General features: G+C 36.3%; 1 protein-coding gene across 1 annotated transcript in view; it reads right to left on the reverse strand.

Annotated features, from left to right (window-relative positions):
- Positions 1-23818, reverse strand: part of LOC103601871 (TBC1 domain family member 5-like) — a 184095-nt gene that overhangs the window by 69782 nt on the left and 90495 nt on the right. The window contains exons 7-8 of the mRNA XM_008586280.1: positions 22612-22754; positions 8252-8358 (exon numbers count right to left, since the gene is read on the reverse strand). Coding sequence (XP_008584502.1) covers positions 8252-8358; positions 22612-22754 — 250 coding nt within the window. The remainder of the gene's footprint in view (positions 1-8251; positions 8359-22611; positions 22755-23818) is intronic.

Here is a 23818-nt window from a genome sequence, read left to right on the forward strand (position 1 = left end):
CGACACTGAGGGTTGCGATCCGTTGCCGGACACGAAAAAAGACAAAAAGGAAAAATAATAAAAAAATAAATAAAAAATAAAATAAAATAAATATTTCTCCCTAAAAACTGTAGATTTTCTTTACTTGTAATATATCAAATAAAAAGCAGGAGATTGGTTTGCAGATTTTTGCTTTCCTTACTGTATAAAATAAATATTTCTCCCTAAAAACTGTAGATTTTCTTCACTTGTAATATATCAAATAAAAAGCAGGAGATTGGTTTGCAGATTTTTGCTTTCCTTACTGTTAATCAGAACAGAATTAGCCCATGGGTTTGAGGCTCTTCTTTAGTTATTTGAGGAAAAATAAATTACCACTCTAATGAGTTAAGTTGTCTTTGCAAAGGAACCTCCCCTCTAAAAGATGCAGAGCAATCACTTCCACAGAGTTTCATAGCTCTCTTTGGTTGCCCAAGATAAAAATCACTAATCTTCCCCAGAGTGACTTTAAAAGATCTAAACAAAGACATGTTTATTTTCAGCAAATATTGTTACCATGAGTAACTACTTATAGCCAATAAATCTAATAAAAATCATGGGACTGACATCCTTTTCACACTGACTTTTCAAAGACACACAAAACATTTATTTATGATGAATAATAGTATTCAAGTTGGAACACTATACAATTAATGCCAAATAAAATATTATTAAATGTGACCACGTGCACATTCACAGACTTTTAATAATTAGTATTTGCATACACTGATACCTGAAGTTCTGGCAGGGGGATACAGCCATTCTTTAGGTCCCTGAGGGGGGGTCACTGAGTGACTCTGGATAGAGAACTGCCTGGCCCAGCCTTGCTTCAGCAATCCATAGGAGCTCTGCTTCCTCTGTTTTTTAAAGCTGGAATAACATCTCCCCTCAAAATTCTTCAACTGCCAGCTAAAATTCCTCTTCCCCTAGGAAGCCTTTCTGACTAAGTCCAAACTAGCTGCCCTTTCTGCAATGCTCTCACGCCTTTTACCTTCTGTAACAATCAGTTGTTCACATCTACAGTGTACTGTGTCCTAATATCATGGACCAATTCTGTGCTCTGCACACAGAAGCTACTAAAAAACATATCTGTTGAAGTGAACTGGATCTTGTTAAAATATATCCAAAAGAGTCTACTGAAATTGTGTGGTCTAGCTTCCTCATTCTACCTTTCAAGAAAAGGATTGATATGACCAATAAACACAGCAGGCTGAGCTTCCCACATGTGGTAGACACTAAGTTAGTGCTGTTAGCGATCTAGTCCCTGACCTAGTAAAGGTCTCATTTTGATAGGTGACAAAGAATGATCTGGTTCCCTTGTCACTAAACAGTGGAGGAAGATGCTGACATAAAGGAAAGCAAAACTGACTGATACTGGTGGTAATAGAAGGCAGCCAAGCTTGTTTATTAAAAGATCAAAGTAATCTATGTACATCCAAGAGTTCAGAGTCCTGGCCACAGTCTTTTTACATCAAACATGACCTACTGGCCCGACCCATGTGGCAGTGTAGAGGTCTGAAGCAGTGAGTGTGATTACCAATTCATTTAAAACAACTTCTTGGAACTTCTGGCTGAAACCAAAAATGGTTTATAACAACAGGAGTTCTTAATCATCAGCAAAAGTCACCACGAATCCAGCAATCTTTCTGGAGTTTCAAAATGTGGTCTTAAAAATGATATTTCATATCATCATGTAAGACTCCATAGGAAGAATAAAGTAATAACAAGCCTTTCCTGACTCATCAACCTGTTTCAGGCAGGTTCCTGGTTCCAGCCATACTGGTTTTCTTTCAATTCCACCAACAGCCTAAGCTCTTTCCAACCTTGAAGGCTTTGCACTTGCTATTTGGAGGCCTTTCTTTCTATTCTTTGCCTGGCTGGTTTCTTCTCTTCCATTAGGTCCCACCTGAAATGGTACCTCATCAGGGAGGGCCTTTTGACTAATCTACCCTAAATTAAGTCTTCACTCAGCCCAGATTCTACCACCACTTATTATTTTAACAATAATACCCTATTTGAATTATTTATAACACATCATAATCTTTAAATACTTTCCTGTTTGTTTACTTGTTTATTATGGTAAAGGGCATATCTTTTTTTTTGTTCAGCATTTGCCTTGGATTGAATGTCTCCCCCAAAGAGGGGGGAAGTCCTATTATAGTAATTGAAAGGTGGGGCCTTGACGAGGTGATTAGATTGTAGGACCATAGTGAATGGATTAATAATAGTAGTCAGGGGTGTGGTTCTGAGAGCTTTAAAACAACAGCACATGACAAATTAGTCTCTCTCTGCTCCACCATTTTCTGCCATGTGAGACCCCATGTGCCACCACCAAAGAAGACTCTCACCAGCTGTGTTCCCTGGACTTCGGACTTCCTAGCCTCTGAAACTGTTAAGCAATAAATTTCATTTTCTTATAAATTACCCCAGTTCTAAGTATTTTGTCATAAAGTACAGAAACAGACTAATACACCATTGTATCATCATGATCTAAACAGTGCCTAATGCATAAAAGATATAAAGACTAGTTAAATAAATTAATGAATTCAAAATACTATGAAACATTCAAAATTATTTAAGGCTCCTAGGAAACCTTTAATATATTTCAGGAAACATACAATTCTACATTGTGGAATGTCTAAAAGCAATACATAATAAACTGCAAATATTAGTTTAATAAAGATTTTTATATTATTCCTCACAGATCTTTGTTTTATAGCCACCATTTACTCAGAAGTAAAACAAGATTATTTATGCTAATCTGTGTTGAAAAGTTTACATTTCTGATTGAATGTGAAAACATACTGATCAGTCACTAATATCTAAATAACTATAATAAACATTCAATGGTTTGTAATCTAGTGATAAAAAAGAAAGACATTAGTCACACAGCTTAGAAACAATGAAAAAGCAGCTTTTCTTGTGTCACTAACAGAATAAACACAAAATCAAATGATTCTCAAAGAATGGCAGTTTTCAAAGAAATGTTCCAATTTTAGGGGTGAAAAAGATGTAGAGAGGCAATCTTTATGTAACATGAAGTCATAACAAAAAATTGGATCAGAAATATACTAGAAAATCTGAATAGAACCTCTAATGGAAGAATCATGAAAAATAAATAAAGGGACACAGTGCATCCTCCTCAAAGAGTTAGTATGTGTGGTTTTAGGTTTGTTTACCGCCTGGAGAACAAAAGACTACAACAGCGTTACTGAAAAGGAACATGCTCTTACATTGTCACCTGACTGGTAGTGGGCTTGAATCCATTCATTACTTTCCAATTTTGATATATGACATTTTACCAAAGTTATCTGACATTGACAAAAAAGTTGCAGGTACAGTGGGTTATTCTGAGAATTAAACGAGTAAAAATTTAATTACCTGCATAAAGGCTGAAATTTGAAATTCAGACGTTTTATAATTTAAAAAGGCAAAATTTAGTACAACCCCAAACAAAAAACAAATCAGAATTGGCCAAGCATAAGAACATTGTACATATTTTTATACTGTGTTTCTATATACAAGAATGACTATGAAATTAAATTGTCTTGTTTCTAGTAATTTTCTTCCATTAACAATAACAGTCACTGCTTAAAGGGTTGCTTGCAAACTTATCAGAAAAATTTTTTCCCGAATATTCTACTCTTCAAAACAAACAGTAGCTGTCAAGTTCTTACTGCATAATCTGAAGTGGTAATCCATGTACTGTATTTCATTTGTAATAAGTCTTTGTGATAAGGTTAACACTTCAACACACAACACAAATAAGAGAGCACCAAAAAATGAAAATTACTTTGCTTATGTTTCTGTATTAGACTTTTATTTGCTAAAGGGTAAAAACAGATTTGCAAAATTCACAGTTAACTTAAAACAATAGTTTTAAACCTTTATTCCTAGCCCTTACTGCCTTCAGGAAGGAGAGAACATCTGGTTATTTACGGAACACAATATGTTCACATTTTCTATGACTTTTGTTTCTAATTGGGTTTTAAATTTTTTTTTTTTTGAATTTGAACAACTAGCTACAACAACGTTTTTTAATCACTTCATATTTTTTAGACTGTCCTCCTTCTATTCCTTCAACTTCATTTAGTGGATTGTTTTTGAAAATCTGCTCAGTAGTTCCAACATGATAAAGACAAGAAAAGGAGAATTAGGATCATGGTCTGAAGAGCTAAGTATAGAAACTACTTACAGTGTGCAGAGTACAGGATGCTACAAACAGATATTTGACATTCGGTCTCTTCATAAAGCATACATTTTCAAAATTTCAAATAGTTCTTGGGCCACTTACATACATGGCAGTTTCATTTACTACAGGCACAAATAAATGTCTATTACAAATAGAAGAATTTATGTGTGAAATATGTAAGTAAGATTCCACTATTTTTAAAACTAATGAAGCTTCAGCTCTTACGTGGAAAGGTGGTCTGAAGACCTGGGTTCAATTGCTGGCTATGCCACTGACAAGCTATATGACCTTGAATAAGTCTCTAAGCTTCACCTTGATTCTCAATTTGTTCATCTATGAAAGGAGGAAGCTGGATTAGACTGCCCAGATTCTTTGCAGTTCTGAAATTCTGATAGTCTTACTAAAGTATATTATCTAGATTCTTTGCTGTGTCTTTTTTATTCCATAATATTTGAAGGTGGTAATAGGTTTTTAAATAATTTTGACACACAGCAAATTAAGGAACTAGATGCTCTTTAAATTCAAGTTGTAGGGTAAGTCACCATCTTGATAAAAATGGTAGCTAAAAAATACACGACTGGCTATGTCCTTTGTGGAATGTTGACATTCCAGAGATATGCTAGGTGAGTGAGGTCCACCTAGACTGATGTCAGTGTGTTGTACTGGAAAGAGGCATAGCATTTGAATCAGAATTCAATTCTATTATTATTTTCTTAATACCAAGCACATGCAGGACACACAGCTAAGTGCTAAAAATTAAGCAGGATCCAGTCCTAAGGAGAAATAACTGACAAAATACATATGTATATAGATAAAATACAAGGTGCAATGGGGACTCAAAGGGGAGGACATGTCCTTTCTGAACTTGGGAATGGTTTTATGGAGACGGTAGAATAGATGCCAGGTGTCTGAGGACGGAATGAGTACCTACAAGGGTCACGAAGCTACTATAGCTAACTTGGTAGCTTACAAGCTTACTGACTTTAGGAAAGCAACATAACCTTAAACTCTCAACTCAAAAAAGAGTGAGGAAAGATAACTTACTCTGCCTAACTCATAGGGTTGTTGTGAGGACCAAATTTAGCATATCAAAGTGTTTGTAAGGAGTATGATCCTATTATTACAGTTCACAGGCCCATTATTTCAGGCTGTCCAAATGAGAAATCTTTCCACATTAAAGCCTACCTTTGATATAAAACAATTAGAGCTTGGTATCTCTACTTGCAGAATCTATTCTCAAATGAGCAATCTCTACTGGTATTTAGGGATGATGGTAGGACAAAGTGCTTTTCTGAAGGCTGATGATAAACTTACTAAGCCTCAGAGTTCTTGGTTTATTTCTACTTTTTTGAATCTGTCAGCAGCACTCAACACTGCTGCTACATGAAGCTGGGTGAGAAAGTATGCCTTCATGCCTCAAATCTCATCTTTTTACTAGTTCACTTCACTGAGACTTGTGTGCTTATATACTTATTCTGATCTACCTGAATCAAGAATGATTCAAGTATTTTAAGTGTTTCATTGTTGCTACTAAATAGAAAACATTTAAAGCACTCTGATGTCTGTGTTTTTAGAGGATATGGGTAGGGGTACTAGCATTACCTTTCCCTCTCCTTTTTCCTTTCAGCATAAAAGGCCTTTGTTATGACTTTATAATTTACATTAACTACATTGAAAACTCTGTCCACTTGTGGGTTTCTATAACATACATAAATTTGCTGTTTTTTTCACTTGTACCTCTGTAGTACTGAATTGGATCTTGTTAGTTCAGTTTGTTAGAAGTCAGTTCTTTATAGATAAAGGATGCTATGGTTGGATGGGTCATCAGAGAAAATTTAATTCAACCTCCAAATGTTACAAAAGAGAAGACCAAGGCTCAGCAAGCATGACTTCCCCAAAAGTCAAAGAGGATGGCTGGCAGCAGAGCCAAGGCTTGACCCAGGGCCCCAATTCCTAACTCAGGCTCCTTGCAGAACTCTACACTGTCACAGACCTACATTAGTGCATGTGTCAAGTGACAGTAATTATTACTTGAAATTTACCAAATATTAGTGGGTGGGTCAACCATTATATACACTCAGCTATAACTACTACTTTGCTGGGTTAGACCTCTGAAAGCCTCTTAAGGATACACAGCTTTCTTTACTTTTCATGTAGATATCTTCATTCTAGGAACTTGTTTTCATAAACCTTTTAAACACAACTCCCAATTCTCCCCAATTTCTTTGTATCAGAAATATCAGTTTAAAGTCCTACATTTTGGATCATTATCCTGATCATGTTTTTAGCTGGTAAGAATATGAACATACAGGTGAGGAATTTCCTTTTTTAGACTTATGCTATTACTTTTTTCTCTTAAATCTTAAAGAATCTATATTTTTAATGCTTGCAGAATTGCTTCATTACACTCCTGTATTATGTACACTGCTTTATGAAGTAAAAAGTACACTACTGAAGTCACACTAACATTAAAAGAGCATTTAGATTCCACTAATAAACACTGATGGACTTAGTATACAGAATTTTGAAACTAGATCAGTGAGTGATTCATTGGAAAATCAACCACATTCAGCCAGGGAAAAATTACCAAGATCAATAGGTTTGATAACATATTCATTTCTTCCTTCTATTAAACCAAACAAACCATACAATCAGAAAATTCAAATAGCTATTTTAGAGATTTTTTTCCTACTCTATATGACTCTAAGAATTCCCACTTCTGAGCTGACAGAATTTGCCTTAAGTTTGTAGATCAAAACTCATACCTCATTGACCAGCAACCTCATTCTTTATTCCTCTTTTATAGATATTTCATCATCTGGGAGGGTTATTTTTGGTAAAAGAGTATATTCTCACATAATTCACATATATGTATGTACATAAAAATGTAAATATGGAACTTAGATTTTCATAGTCAGACACATAAGCATTACCAGAAAAGCGTCAGAGAAAAGATGGATTATATTTCTGATGCTTAATGAAATTGCTTTGTGTAACAAAAATGATATAAAAGTTCCTATTTCTACAGAAAATAGATATAGGTACAAAAGTAATACATTCTTTTACGTCAAACAAAAAATAGAGGATATACTCAAAGGTTGAAGTCAACACCCAAGGAAAGGGCAGAAATCCTTCAGAATCAAAATTTACATTAGACTTGGAGGCCCAAGTTGATCAGACAGAGCTTTGGCAATGGAATCCACAGACAGACTGACTGACTCAGAGACAGTTCAACAACTGCCAACATGACTGTTGGGAGGATTGCCAAAGTGCCAAAGGCTGGGATTACCATCCAGTGCCTGGCATTCTAAGATACTCGTGTTTGAAGCTTTCTCTCTCATATTTCATCCAATATTTTTGTTTGGCTCAAAAGTAGCAAGGATTCACAGATTTTTTTAGATCATTAAATGTTCTTATTTTCAAGAAATATAACATTAGTTGTAAAAGAGCACACTTTTTCTCTGAAGTGTAAAGAAAATTTTGGTGAATTGCTTTACGCTCGAATAGAGAAATCAGTGTTAAAGTTTGTTTAAATCTTTATTTTATTAGGCTACTCTTAAGCCACACACACAAAAACACAGGTTCATAATATGAAATAATTCAGTGTTTCATTATATCATAAACTCTTATAGAAGTGGTCCTTTGTATAGATCTACTTTCTTAATCTTCATATGGCTCCTGAGGCTATACGTGCATAAGTCTTCCCCTGTGGGGGATACCAATAATAATGAAGTTTTGCTATAAAGAGAGGCAGTAGCTCAACTATTCCTTGAGTTAGGAGGAAGGCAAGAAGGCAGAACAACCTTCTGAGGAACAAGAGATGTGTGCTCCAGTTTCTAATGGTAGTGTTCACTTAATTTGCCTGCTGAATTGCTGGCCAACGAGGTATGTGAGTTTTGGCTTACGACTGTAGGCAAATTCTATCATTAGGCAATTCATCTGCTATTAGGCAAATTCCACATTAGGAATTCTTACACTCATGCAGAGAAGGCTACTTTTCATCCAACTTAAAATTGTGCATGTCCTACTGGGAAAGCTTACCTTTGGGTCTCTAAGGAACAGAGCCTTAAGAATCAGTGAGTGTACATCTCCAATGAGTGGGTAATGCATCAGAAGGCCGAGACAGGTCTGGTAGTTACTAGAGATCACTAAGTAAGAGAGAAAAAATAATTTAGATGCAATACTATTTAAGATATTCTGCATAAATAAAAATATAAAAGCTAACAACTTACAGTCAAAGAAAGCAAACAAATAACTCAACTGATCTGATAAAAGGAAGTAGGGAGAAGGGATCCTTACGAAACGACCTTTGAAGCAGCATACTGTATTGTTAACTGCAATCTAATATACTAGCACTTATCCTCAGGGTGAGTTGGAAGGAAGAGCTTCAGATACAGATATGTGTGTGTATTTGCAATATAAATAAATTCTCAGAAGCATGCATATTTATTGCCATTTACATGGCTGTGTTTAAATGTCTCCAGTTTGCTGTTTAGAAATTAGTAACAAAAACCTTATGAATGGGAAAGAACCAGTTTACAACTCTCATAAAATAATATTTACCTTGATTATTATGCTTCATAACTTACATGTTACATTTATTCCTTTGTATATATAAATATTACATAATTCAAAATTAAGGAAAATATAATACTTTCCAATTACTCATTTCTCTAAAGTAACAAGAAATTTAGGGAGAGAATATCTATGCAGCATTTCTTGGAGGAAAAATGTCACAATCTTCATAGATGAGTCTAACTGGGTTCTGCAGACTGTCATTTAATTTTTTTTTCAAATCAACCTAATTATGGGCGCAATTACTAAACACATCTTTTCAGGCAGGTCTATGTAAACTACTTTATTTCTTGGCAACCTATCTGCCACTGCTGTCACAGTTGGGCCCATTAACGATGCTTGTTTTGTGAGCCACAATGACTGCCTCCATAGGACTGATTGTGAAGAAACTTCACAGTTACAACTTGCTGTGACTACAACTGAATCCTTTACTTGAATCAGTTACTTGAAAAATGTTACATAAGAATAAACTGAGACTCAAGAGAAACAACACAAGTCACAAAATAAACAACTATTCGTAATCATAAATACTCTTGACTCTTAGGATTTTTTTCCTTTCTGCTGTTGGAAATACCATTTCTTGCTATAGCTTCCTATCCCCTCCCCTATACCATGAGCACTATGGGAAAAGGATAAAGGACTGGGCAAAATGAATAATTAGAATCTATGTAAGGAACCACTTTATCATCTTCATTTCCATTGCTGATCTGACAGCTTGTAATTTCATACATCTGCTTTCATTTGTAAAGCACTCACTTATCCTACCCTTTCTCTATCTGTTCAGACACTTCTTCTCTTATTTGTTCATTTTTTTACATTCACATTCAGTTACCTGTTGTCCTTTTTTTCTAGAAATTCAAAATCTAGGATATGAAGAATGGTATAATGTTTTCATGTACAATTTTCTTTGAAATCTAACAAGTAAATAAAACCTAGATAAGCAATTCATCTTATAATTCAGAAAGTTATTTTCTCAAATGCTATAATGATTACACATTAATAACCGACCAAGGAAGAATTCTTATATATTTTGTAAGAGAGGCAGCAGAGTTTTGTAAAAAGGGTTCTGGACTCAGGCAGGACTCAAAGATGTGGAATTGAATCCTGGGACCACCTCTGAACCTTTCATAAAGGTGCCTGAAGATTAAATGACATAATCTCTGTGACTTATTTACAGCAGCTGTTCAAAACCTGTTCAGATAACTTCTGTGAGCTTAAATTTAGTCATTTGTAAAACAACTTTCTGATTAAAAAAAATTATTTGCCTATCTCATTCAATTCGATAATTATTTGTTGAATACCTAATTCATGACAGGCTGTAAACCAGGAGAGGATGTAGAGATGAACAAAACAGAGACCTCGCTCTGAAGAAATTAAAAGCATAGAAGGTGCATGTGTAACATCAAACAGCTATTAGTATTACTACCACTAAGATGACAATAAATTATTGAAGGCTTTCTATGCCAGACCCCATGCTAAGAACTTTACCTACATTATCTTGTTTAATTTCTATGACAATCTTATATAAAGGTGTAATTATTATCCCTGTTTTACAGATGTGAAAATTGATACTTTGAGAATTTAAGTCACCTACCCAAGTCACACAGTAAATCTGTGGTGTAGCAGGTATTTTATTTTATTTTATTTTTTATTTTTTTATTTTTTGTCTTTTTCCGTGTCCGGCAACGGATCGCAACCCTCAGTGTTGCCCCCGTACCGGACCAGGACCGGCAATGGGATCGCAACCCTCGGCATTGCCCCCGCGCCTCGCTCAGCCAGTGAGCGGGAACCGGTCTGTATGTGGGATCCGAACCCTCGGCAGGAGTGCCTCCGCGCTTCCCAAGCGGCGCACTAGCGCAGTGGTAGCAGGTATTTTAAACTCAGAAGTCTAGTTGCAGGGTCTGTACTCTAATACAAGTCTTTGTTTTGAAAAGCCATTTTTTTTGAAAATCGAATGACATAATGGATGCAAATATCATCATAAACGGTAAAGTTAGATAGTATTATTACTTAGTTTTAATCAGCCTGGAAGGTCAGTATACCCATTCTTTAGAATAGTCTGATAGATAGGTATTTATTTGGAAGGACCAGAGCAACAATCCTATGTTATTACAACTTGATAGAACTTTTGAAGTTAAGAGAAGCTGTAAAATACATAAGGGTAGCCAAATAATGCATTAATATTCTACTGGCAAAATGAACAAAGAAGCTATCATTCTTTCTTTCATTCATCCATCCACCCAATTGCCTCATGCAATAAACATTTCCTGAGCATCTACTAAACGCTGGATATATAGAGACTATGTCTGGCATTGGCATTAAGGATATAACAGCAAATACATATGAGTCCCCTGCCTTCAGGTAAGGCCATCTATAATTTACTAAGGAAAAACCGTAGCATATGCTAAGTATTAAATCTCCCTTGAAATAACTACACCCAATTTACAGTAGGTAAAAGAGAATTATACAAGCTGGTTTAAAAACAAAATAGCAGGGACCTGGTAGAATAAGAATTTAATTTTGATTTTTATAGTAAACTTTTGTTGAACATAAACAACTAATCTGCAATATTGTTCCTTCTCCAATGTTTATTCTTTCAAAGCAGGCCAGTGACATGAGAGAAAAAAAACCCCTGAGTTTTGGCATCTATCTATATTTGAAATAAAGCATGTTTATGCTTTATAAACAAAATATTCAAGCGCACCCTGAAGAGCTGATTCAGAGAAGGTAAAAACAAAGGTGAGTTGTACCTAGGAAACATACTGGATTTGGAATAAGAAGATCTAGCTTAGAACGTTGGTTTAGTCACTAATTATATGTGTGAATTCAGGGAAGCTGCTTAAACTTCACCAAAACTTTATTTCTCCCATTCATAAAACAGACAATAATGCTTACTGTGTATCTACAAGGTTTCTGTAAGGGTTGCATAGATGTCAGGTGGTATATTTCCCTATCTTGCTTATTAATTCTTCCTTGATGAATAGCGCTACCTCCACATTAAACAGAACCGACTTCTCCATCTCCATCTTTAAAAGGCCCACAAGGGCCGAGCCTATGGCGCACTCAGGAGAGTGCGGCGCTGGGAGCACAGCAGCGCACTGGCTATATAGGTCATCCTATATAGGGATGACCAGTGCGCTCACAGCGCTCACTGGCTAAGCACGGTGCGGCCGGTCTCAAAAAAAGGACCAAAATAAATAAATAAATAAATAAATAAATAAATAAATAAATAAATAAATAAATAAATAAATAAAAGGCCCACAAATGTTTTGGAGTAGTCTGAAGTAGTTGATTTAAAGTTTCCCTGGGCCGGCCCCGTGGCTCACTCGGGAGAGTGCGGTGCTGGTACCACCGAGGCTGTGGGTTCGGATACTATATAGGGACGGCCGGTGTGCTCACTGGCTGAGCGTGGTGCAACCACACCGTGCAGAATGTTGCGATCCCCTTACCAGTCCAAGAAAAAAAAAAAAAAGTTTCCCTGATAGAAACAAAGAAAAATACTAGTGAAATCAGTAAAGATAAGCAGAGAATATGATTGTTTTGAAAAAGTTTAAAGTAGTAAGGATCAATAACTTATGTATAACTCAACCCTAACTATATCTATAAGCATAACATCTGTAAATACAACACCTTGAGATACACTTTCTTAAAGTAACAAAATGGACTGAGAACTATAACAAAACACAAAAGTGTAGACTTCCTTTTTAATTTTAATTTCCCTAAAATAAAAAAAGTAATATTAGCTATCACCTATTAAGGACCTATACTATGCCTGGCAACTTGCCATATATTTTACAAGCATCCCATGAGTCCTAATCATCCCTAATCCTCCATAAGGGAAGCATTATCATCAGCTCCCTATTATGGACAAGGAAATGGTAGTGCAGAGTATATAAACAACATAGCCAAGATTACAGGGCTCCTGAAGGGCAGACAGTACTGAACCCAGGTCTGTACAACCAAAAACCTTGCTCTTCACCACAATATTTTATACTTTCCTGCATTTCTAGCAGAGAGGGTACACAAGTCAAAGTAGACATACTACAGATGATTTTGAACACCAACTATGTTGTGAGCCATAGAGAAGCCTCAAAGATACACTGAAAAAAGTCCTCACCACATAAGGCCAGATATAGAAAACATTTAGAAATAGGCAAAAATTCTTGTATTTAGCTATAAAATGGCATATAAAAACAAACAATCAGAGACTAAATATAAAATAAAAATAATGAGCTAACAAAAAGGAAACCTTAAGGCTATCTAATAATTTACTGCACTTTTCCACTGAAAATATAGCCAATGTGTAGGTGCCTTGCAAGGTACTTGGTACACAGAAGGCATTTCAAAAATGCCACATGCTCTGAAAAAATATTTGTTGAGGGGTTTATTAAATGTAGAGAAAAATACATATTTATCACCTGTGGTGTCTTCAACTATTTAAAGACCCTTATGGTTTTGACTTTCCCAGTACAAAATGGTCACATACAAAATGGGATTTCAAATAGACAAGAAAACAAGGGGTGAACAGTGGAGAATAAACCATAAATAAGACCACGAAGACTTTTATTCTATTCAGTCTTGGAGAAAGCCAAGTATAAAACATGATCATATCCTCCACAAAAAGCAATTTTAATCTAGTGTTTAAGATCCTTGCAAGATTTTGTACTTCTGGGTTTTCCTTCCTGGTTCCCTTTGTCACAATTGCCTCTCTGAGCACCATCAATCACTACAACAATCAGCCTCAAAACCCATGACTGACACATACTCTTCTGTAAACACTTGGATAGGCTTTGACAAGTCCTTATTTCTCTAGCACATTATGTGCAGAATAATATGAGATTTTTAAGTTCATTTTTAGAAAAGAGGACAATCTCATATTCAGAGTTGCCCACTCTTTTGGCTCAAAAATATTTTAAAAATTGTTATTCTTACTACTCTGCAAGCTTAACATGCTTTAAACAGACTCTATTTTAATCATAGATCAAACAACAACATAACAGATCTTTACTCAAGAATTTATATCTTTAAATATATAGTGTTGCCAACTGTAAGGCAGTAAGTAAGCAAGCATCCAAGTGCAGAATTGCCAGTGGTTAGGATGTGAGCGTAGGAGAAAGAGTATTAGCAAAGTCAGGGTGATAGCAGATTAGCTCCAGGAGCACCACCAGTACTGACTATGAAATCTGAAGTACATCAGTTAACCACACAGGCTTCAGTTTTCTCCACCTTCCCTATCTCATTATCCTTTGAGGAAATAAAACGAGGTGATATACAAGGGTACTTCAAAAAGTTCATGGAAAGTTTTGTATTATCTTTCAATTCTACTTTTCCATGAACTTTCTGAAGTACCCTCATACGGTTAAAAACAAAGTCCTTTAATGCAAGTTATTAACACTAATGTAATAATTGTAGGGATGTACTCAGAATTAGAGCCCAAGTTGTGTTTCCACATCTGTAAAATGTCATGGAAGTGAAGCCTGGAAAAATTTGGTGAGCATTACGATTTAGAAAAGAAACAGTAAGCCTGATTCATAGATTTGTGTCTCAATTTTTAATCAAAAAGGAAAAATCATAGGTCAGGAATTAGTTAAATCTGAATACAGATATACAGAGGTACATTTTACTTCATTGTGCTTAGTGGCTTTCAATGCCTTACCAAGAAATATAGATTGTCAGTAGAAATGGTTGCAGTACAGATAGTATTTAAGAAGTGTTAATAAAATCCTTTTCCTTTTGTTAGACTTTGTGTATTCATTCATTCAACAAACATTTATTAAAGAATTAAGACGCAATCTCCACTTTCTCCTTATATTCCGAAGGAAGAGAAGCATAAAATTAACCGCACACAGGATAGGGCTGAAAACAATGGCATATACTAAGGGCTGTGACAACTCTTAGAATGGAAGACCCTGAGGTCAGTGAGGGTGTCACCCAATAATATGTGGATGCAAACGGAGGCTACTGACCCCTATGTTAGGGTGCTGGGGAGAGATGGAGACATGGAGGGAGAAGAGCAGGTGGGGGTCTCACGTGTACTTAGGGGAGACACCAAGATACCCTTTAGTAGGTTAAAGGATAAATAAACTGTGGTACAACCAAACAATAAAATATTATTCAGCACTAAAAATAATGAGCTATCAAACCTTGTACAGACATGGAGGACACTTAAATGCATGTTACTAAGTGAAAGAAGATAATGTGAAAAGGCTACATACTACATCGTTCCAACTATATGACATTTCGGAAAAGGCGAAATTACGGAGACTGTAAAAAGATCATTAGTTTCCAGGGGTTAGGATGAAAAAGGGATGAACAGGCAGAGCACAGAGGATTTTTAGGGCAGTGAAACTCTCTGTATGATACCAAAATGGTGGATACATGTCATTATACATTTGTCTAAACCCATAGAGTATACAGCACCAAGAGTGAACCCTAATGTAAACTACGCACTTCAGGTGCTAATGATGTATCAGTGCAGGTCCACTGACTGTAACAGATGCACTACTGTGGTAGGGGGTGTTGATAGCCAGGCAGGCTGTGTGTAGGGGGAAGCAGATGTACAGAAACTCTGTACTTACCGCTCAGCTTTGCTGTGAACCTAAAACTTCTCTAAAAAATAAAATCTATTTTAAAAACTGAAAACACTAAAAAGAAAAGAAAAAACAAAACAATGTGTTACTGTGGTATATCAGCTTTTGTTAGAGAAATTTTAAAAGACTGTTAAATTAAAATATAAAGTAAAATATATGGTATTTGTAACAGGGTACATTAATATACATATACAATATGGTCATAAAAACAATTGACAATATTTTACGTCTGAAAGGGAAATGAGCTGGTAGTCAGGTAGTGCTTAAACACTCCTTCAAAAATAAGACCACCAATTTGTGCTTTGATAAAATTCTGTGACATATTACCATGTGATTTAAGAGAGTATTTTTAGTACTTGAGGTTGGGTAAAGCTTTTCTAGAAAAGACAAATAAATTCAATTTGCGGTTGAAATAGACTGCATTTTCACACCAATATAAATGTTGAACATGCTCTTGACTAGGAAATAGAGAAAAAGAAATTCTGGGATAGGACAGATGGAAACCCTGGCAGACGGACAGTGGTAGAAAAGTAAGGAGAGATCTAAAATGAAATCAAAAGGAACAACGTTTTAAATCACAAAGAGGATACAACTGCCATGCCAGGCCAGGCCAAGAAATGGCTGAAGAGACCCCTACAGAAAACAGAGGAAAATGGTAGCCTTGTAACATGTTTACGCTGGTTAAAAGGCAAGGCAGGAAGTGGGGAGAAGTGCCAGAAAGGAAACTTTTCCATTTACAAAGTGTTCAGAGAGAAAGTAAATTTAAAAAGACCATGAACACTTGAAAAATACTTTCTGGTTAAGAAAATATACAGTTAAATTGATTTGACTATAGTGTTTTAGCTATTAATGTAATTTACAAGTCAAAAAAAAGGTATATTATAAATTAGAGAAAATGTTTTTCTTTGATACTAGTCAAAAATAAAAATAAAACATTTAAATCAATAAAAAATGTACGTGAAAAAATTTTAGGGGCTTAATTTAAAAAGTAGACAATGCTTTCTTTGAAAAGCTATATAGAAAAGTGTATTTTAAGAAAATCATTATTTATTTGAGTTGTTATCCCAGGGTGAGAATGACACCTGTCCCCCCAGCAATCACTACACACAAATCTGACCCCAGGTCTCTAAAGTACCTTTCAGCTTGGCATCACCCCAGCTGAGCACATAAAGAACTTCAAATATTTTAAGGGATAGGAAAGAATTGTAATACATGGCTCTGGTACTAAGGAAGCTTATAATCTAGTTGTGGAGATAGAAACAACACCCACAATAACTAAGGAACAATGTAAGATAGAGTATAATTAAGTGCTACATTGAGTGGTATTGATTAACATCCCGCAAGACTGCAAAAGTCAGAGATCAATGAGGGCTCGAATAATAGGGAAAGGTTTGGGAAAAAGCTACCTTGTGCTAGGCCTGAAAAAAGGAGCAAGATTTAGGTAGGTGGTGCCAGGAGAAGAAAGGAATCACATGAGTACACAATAAGTCAGTTAAGAAATAGTGTGGTGGGAAGGCTACTCATAAACTACTGTAGGAGTAACAGTTGATGATAATGCCACATTATTTCCTTACTTCCCCACTTTTCTGTTTGTATATAATTTTAATCCATATAATTCAGCAAACTACCAAAAACTGGGTGTCTTAAAACAACAGAAATTTATTGTCTCACAGTTCTAGAGGCTCAAAGTCCAAAACCAAGGTGTTGGCAGGACCATGCTCCCTCTGAAACTTGTAGGGGAGAATTCTTCCCTGCCTCTTGTAGCTTCAGGCATTGGCAGGATTTGTTCCTTCTGAGAGCTCTCAGGGTGAATCTGTTCCACATCTTTCTCCTAGCTTCTGGTGATGGCTGAAAAACCCTGACTAATATTTGCCTCTGCCTTCACATGGCATATCTCCCTATGTGTCTTCACATTGACTTCCTTCTTTGCACGTCTGTACCCAAATTTCCTTCTTATAAGAACACTAGTCATAGTGGATTAGAAGCCCACTCCATTATAACCTCCAGTATGACTTTGTCTTAACTAATTACATCTGTAACAATTTAGTCCCAAATTAGGTCACATTCTGAGGTACTAGGAGTAAGGACTTCAATACATCTTTGGAGGAACACAATTCAACCCATAACAAGTTTCATTATCTGTGCCTGTAAAACCAGAATTTTGGACTAGGTGTGGTGAATCTTAACCGTTTTTGTAGTTACATATTCCTTTGAGAAACTGATGAAAACTACAGACCCTTAACCCAGAGAAATGCACACCTACACAATATTTTGAACAATGTCAGGATGATGACAGATGCTCTGAAGCCCATCCACTGAATCCCTAGTAGGCATGGACCCCAAGTAAGGAATGCCATCACTGAAAGCCAATTCTTTCAGTTTCTCTCAAGTGAAATATTCGAATCTATAAATGTAACCCCAAAAGAACACATATAATGCCCAGAGCCTTGTACAGCAGTGTTCACTTAAGATGTTCTGAATAAACAAGACTGAAACTATTTTTATACAATCATTTATTTAAAAACTCAACCATTCAACCAGGATTGAGTTTCTACTATGTGCCAGCCATCGTGGTACAAAGATGAAGGGGAATGATGGAAGTATAGACACATGGCATGAACTTCAAAGGAAGAGGGATTTTTATGGAAAGATAGGAAGCAATGGTTTAGAGGCAGAATGAAGCAGCAAGGTGGTCCCCCGCCTCACCTCTGGAGGTTGCAGAGGCAGCAGTGACTCCAGGAGGGCTAGGCTTAGAGGGAAAAACATTGTTGTGCAGAGAAAAGGACTGTGAGGGAGTGGAGCAGCAGGAAGAAAAGAGGACACAGAACAGGACTGGGCAGACTGCACAGGAGAGCAGTGCTAATTAGACAAGCTTACATTTTAGGCCATAGTCAAGAACCAGGAGGAAGGCGGACAATTTGCCAGCCTCAGTGTTACAAATAGAGTACTGGTGTCAAGCCTCTTCTGCATTCATTTGAGGCTTTGGTGTCTGCTCATTACATCTCTTTCTACATCTTCTCCAGTCATGATCCTTGGTGAAGTATCCACGGAGAACCAAACAAAAATCCCAGCTTCCTCACAATTCCTTGATCTTCTAAGTGACTTACTTTCCCCTCACTCACTTCAGCCTTACTGGTCACAGCTAGAACTGCTCCCCGGCCTCCTGTCTGACCATCTGACCACACTTTCATGCCTTCAGCTCTCTCACACCCAGCCTCCAATCCCTCCATACTCTGACTTCTGCCTGGTCTCTTCCTGGCTGTGCTTCCCTCCTTACATATGCTAAGCCTCTGTCTGCAAATGCACTCAACACCCTCCTCCTGTCTAATTCTGCCTAATTCACGGAGATGTGGGTCTAACTTGAGGCCTGGATCATGATCTACCTCCTTTTTACCTTGTCTGGACTGCTGAGCACAGACGGTGAAACTACCACCTTGAGGCCTGGTGCCACTGCCCATTGCTGTTCCCTGTAGGATCTTCAACAGCTACACCAGGCTTGTCCTCGTCCTTGGTCAGCCATCTTTAGCACACCTCCCAGATACTTTCTCCAAACCCCTAACCCTACTCATTCACAGCAGATAACCTTCACCAGACATGGAATTCCTCCATTTTCTGTTTTCTCCACCTACAAACTGGTCTACTTCGGAAACCAGATTAGTGCTTCTTTCCTAGATCAGCACCAGTTTTTCATTCCTGTTCCACAGCTGGTCTTCCACAAGTCTCCTGACCCCATTCTCTTTTATTGCCCCTCGGCCCTTGTTTTCCTCGATTATTTCACTGATGAAGTATTTGTCCAGAGGTTTACTATGCACCAGGCTCTGTTCTAGGTGCTGGGATACAGTAGGGAAACCAAGACAGACAAAATCCTGTCCCTCACTGGGAAATGGGGGGTGGAGGTGAGAGGGTGTGAAGAACAGACAATAAATAAGTAAAAATGTCAAAACAAACCAGACAATCTCTCTTTTCACAGATCTCATCTATGGAACAGGAGTGCTAATTCCTGAATTAGGAACTTAGACTGATTTGAGAAATAAACCTCTCCATCAGTCTCCCCTGCCTGCAGTATGCCTGGCCATTCTGAAGACTGCCATCCATCCTGCCTTGTCCCTGCACTGCCCTCTAGCTATGTCTTTCTTCTTCCCTACTCTGCTGACCTTCTTTAAAATTCCTGTATATATTCCATCTCCATACTCTTTTTTATTTAGTCATCTATTTAGTGGGAAAAGTAATGCATACATTTAAAAAAAACAAAAAGCTAAAGAAAAGGCTATTGTACTTTTTAACTGTACAGGCATCTTCAACCTACCATAATCCAGCTTCTACTCTACTACTCCATTAAATCTGTTCTGGCAAAGGTATCCAATAATTGTTCCCGGAGCCTAATCTGAGTGGACTTTTCCTGCCTCACACTACTATTCCTCTGTACTCCTGACTCCCTTCTGCCTGGTTGGCTCAGACAGCACAGTTCTTTGAGGTTACAACACAAGCTCTTCCGCCTCTGGTGCCTGCCTCTTAAATGCTGATGTTAAATGCAGAGTTCCACCTTTGCCAGTGTTCTCTTTCTGCACGTATCTGCCTTAGGTAGGACAACCATATAATTTCTATGATCCTAATGGTACATCTTTAAGAATGAAAGAGGGAGGAATTAATAATTACTACTCTGGGACAGTAGGTGTGAGCCAAGACTATCCCAAATAAGCTAGGATATATGGTCATACTATTTTTAGGAGATTGTATCCACTGTTACGGTTTTAACTAACACATACCTGTTAATCATTTGTAAAATTAAGTCTGCAGCCTTGATAGTGGCATCGAGCTTTATTTTCCAAATCTTCAGGTTATGATTTCTTACAGGTATCTCAAACTTGGCATGGCCAAAACTCAATTAATCATCTATATTCCTCAAACCTGCTAATCCTTATATTTCCTATCCAAGTGATAAATATTACCCAGGCACTCAATCCTCTAAGCTGGGGATTGTTCTAGATTTCTCATTCCACCTCACCTATCCTATTTAATCACTAAGTCATGCTGACTTTAGCTCTGAAAACTTCTCTAATCCACTGTTTTCCCCCTAGACTTCTGTCATAACCTTTTATCTGATTTCCTTGTTCCAGTCTTGTCTCCTTCAAATTCATTTTCCACACTGCTGCCAGAGTGATCTAAAAGTGATCACACTTCTGCTTTGCAACTTTCGATAGCTCCCTATTGCTTAATAGATAAAGACTTCCATCATGATCCTTCCAGATCATTTCTTCAGCCTCTCTCTCCTTTTGTACTCTAATAACACCAAATTGCTTATAGAAACACATACATATCATCTTTTTCCCTTAAGGTGCTTCCCACTTGCAGACCTTTGTTCATGCTGTTCCTTATGTCCAGAATGCAGATCTCCTTATGAGGCTGGCCAACACTTACATCATTTTTGCTATTCACTCATACCTGGCCCAGAAGGGAGATCAGAGCACCTCTTAAATTTTCACACTACCTGTCTACATCTCTATTACAGCACCGGATATATGAATTATGTCAGTCTTCTCTACTAGTTGGTAAGGTTTGTGAGCACCAGGGCAGTGTCCCTTAAATATTTAACAAATATTCAGTCTCTTTTTAGGAGATCTTATCCACCATTATGAATATAACCAACAAAATTAAAATAAGTTGGACTAATTATTGAAATGAATAAACAGCTTTGTTTTTCCACAAGTGCCCATATTTTTTATAAAGACATCAGTGGAAAGATTTAAAAATTCATAAGGGCTTCAACTGCCATAAATTTGTCATGTTTTATGAAACTGAAGGTATAGATCTTAGCATGGGAGACAGGATAATTCAATTAAAAAATATAGAGTGCTGATGCACCAAAGTTAAGAAAAGAGCAAATTTTTAATTGTTTTCAGAAAATTAGAATAAATTTTAGTACTTGTTTGATTTATAAAGTTTTGTAAAAATATTATCCAAAAGCACTTTTTTCTAAAAGAGGTTTCTCATTCCTTGTTTTTTTTTTATTATTTACATTTTTAAAAAACATACAACTTGGAAAAAGAAGATTAGCATTAAATATCCTAAAATCCAGTATCTATAAAATCTGCCCAAACATCCTTTTCTACTTTCCAGATGTTTCCTCTTATGATTTCCATGTTCTTATATGCTTAGCTATAGCTCACAAAGAAAGAACTTTGACTTTGTCTGTCAAAACCCAAACTACTTAACCTTCAAGGCATAGAAATAAACCCATTTTGGGTAAATTTTTAGATAAAATGTGGTCCCCCTATGACTTATTTATTTTAAGTAACTGTGGGGAAATTTTAAAAGTAAAATTTAAAATTTTAAAGAATACGAGTGTTAACAGAAGAATGGCAAGAGCATCTGGCATAACTGCTTGTTCAATGAACAAATAAAGAGACACACAGAGCAATTTACAGTCATGATTATGAATGAGCCCAAATAGTATATGTTCTTCTGACAAAGTCCTACTCCTATGATAGTTTTCAATTTCCGAATTCAATCACATCACTTTGGGCAATATTTCCTAATTATATTTTGGCTTACAATTCTTGTTTTGTGAACTGTGATTATTTCCCTGAGAAAGAAAACAATTTGAGGTATTTTGAAATTTAAAACATGCTCTGATATTTTCTTCAAGCTGCAGATAATCAGACTATTCAAAAGGGACAGACACTGGCTTTCTGGCTACGGTAAGCACCCCAAGGTAGATCTGAGAGGATGGGAACACGATTATGCACTGCATTGAGAAATACGTTTTACCAAAATGTAACTGGGAATAAGTTAAAATACCTTTAAATGTAATATTTCTTTTTTTATTGGCAAGGTGGTGAGACTATGAAAACAGCTCCAATCACCAGATAAACAACTTTGAATACTCTCTACTGGTCAGAAGGTGGAGCTCTAAACATATCTGAAATACTGGCTTTTATATATGCACTTCACAAATGTGTGTAATGAGGAGATTAAAGCAGGAGTAAAGTCTTTAGAAAAATGATTCTGAAGAATATTCCAATCCTCTCAGGATAAAATCACCCACATCTCCCAATGTACATGGTTAACTAACAAAAAAGATGTTTAGCATGTTCCTTTGCAATTTCAATATATTACCTACTATAAAAATTTAGGTATATGTAAATCAGAAATAAAATATAAACTATATTTCAAAAGGAAGACATTTAAAAAATCAGGACCACATAGTCAAATGTAGGCAAGGTTATTAATACTTACATGCATCTCGGATGTAGAGTAACATGGCTATGAAGATATAATCAACTAAACTCAGGCTGAGGCCATCTGCAAACAAGGCATCCCAGACCACCAGAAGATCCTGCAGAGGGAACTCTCTTCCAAACAAAAGCCGCACCCACCGTCTGGAGAGAAACCAAACAAAAATTCAGAAAATAGTACTTTTGAGAGTAATATAAAGAGTGTTCATTTTCTCATGTAATTGTGGGAAAAAAGTTAAAATTTATTAACTGAGTATAGTGAGCAAATATCCACCCAAAATGTGATAAAGTAAAATACAAGTTTTTTTTCCCTTTTTTTGTCATTTTTCGTGACCGGCAACGGATCGCAACCCTCAGTGTCGCGCCCGTACNAGTGAGCAGCCGGTCTGTATGTGGGATCCGAACCCTCGGCGGGAGCGCCGCCGCACTCCCAGGCGGTGCACTGTAGCAGTGCGCCACCGGGCTGGCCCCTAAAATACAAGTTTTAAGCTTTCAAAGGAATTTTATAATTCTATAACTAGGCCATAATCATTAAACTTTATTCTGATATGAATAAAACACAGTACTATGCTTGATCTAGTGAATATGAATATATTCACTAGAAATCACAAATGCCCAAAAGGTAAGGAGAAAACAAATGTGTAATGGTATGGTAGTTGCCTCATTTGTAAGGTTATGAGTTAAAAATACAATTTTCCAAAATTTCATGATCTCTACTAGTTTTTTGTTATTGCTGTTAACTGGCCTTTTGCAAATGTTTATACGACAAATTACTATAGCGAAACTGAGAAAACCGCATTCTCACACTTCATTCTTATTTAAAAATATTCATTTTAAAATTAAATGTGGGAAAAAAACCAGTAGATATCTATTTTTTTGGTCAAGTGTAGACATTTATTTTAAATGAAACACATAATGATATTTAATTTTTTAGCTTTGGAATAAAGATACCTGATCAGTGAGGCTATCTTTCTAGGGGTGCTTTCACATTTACTTCTATAGCCAGGAAAATGAGTATCTATGCCACAGAGCAGACTTAAGCAGCTAATAAGAATACTAAACAATGTCCGTATATAATTGTGCCTCGTAAACAGCAACATCTAGACTTTCTATAAATGCTAACTATGCTATTTATGTATAATTCTTGTAAGAAAATAAAAATAATTTGGTTTGATATGTTTTTATCCATTTATTTCTAATTTTATATA

This window comes from Galeopterus variegatus, unplaced genomic scaffold (assembly GCF_000696425.1).
Source record: "Galeopterus variegatus unplaced genomic scaffold, G_variegatus-3.0.2 Scaffold3920, whole genome shotgun sequence".
Classification (NCBI taxonomy): domain Eukaryota; kingdom Metazoa; phylum Chordata; class Mammalia; order Dermoptera; family Cynocephalidae; genus Galeopterus; species Galeopterus variegatus.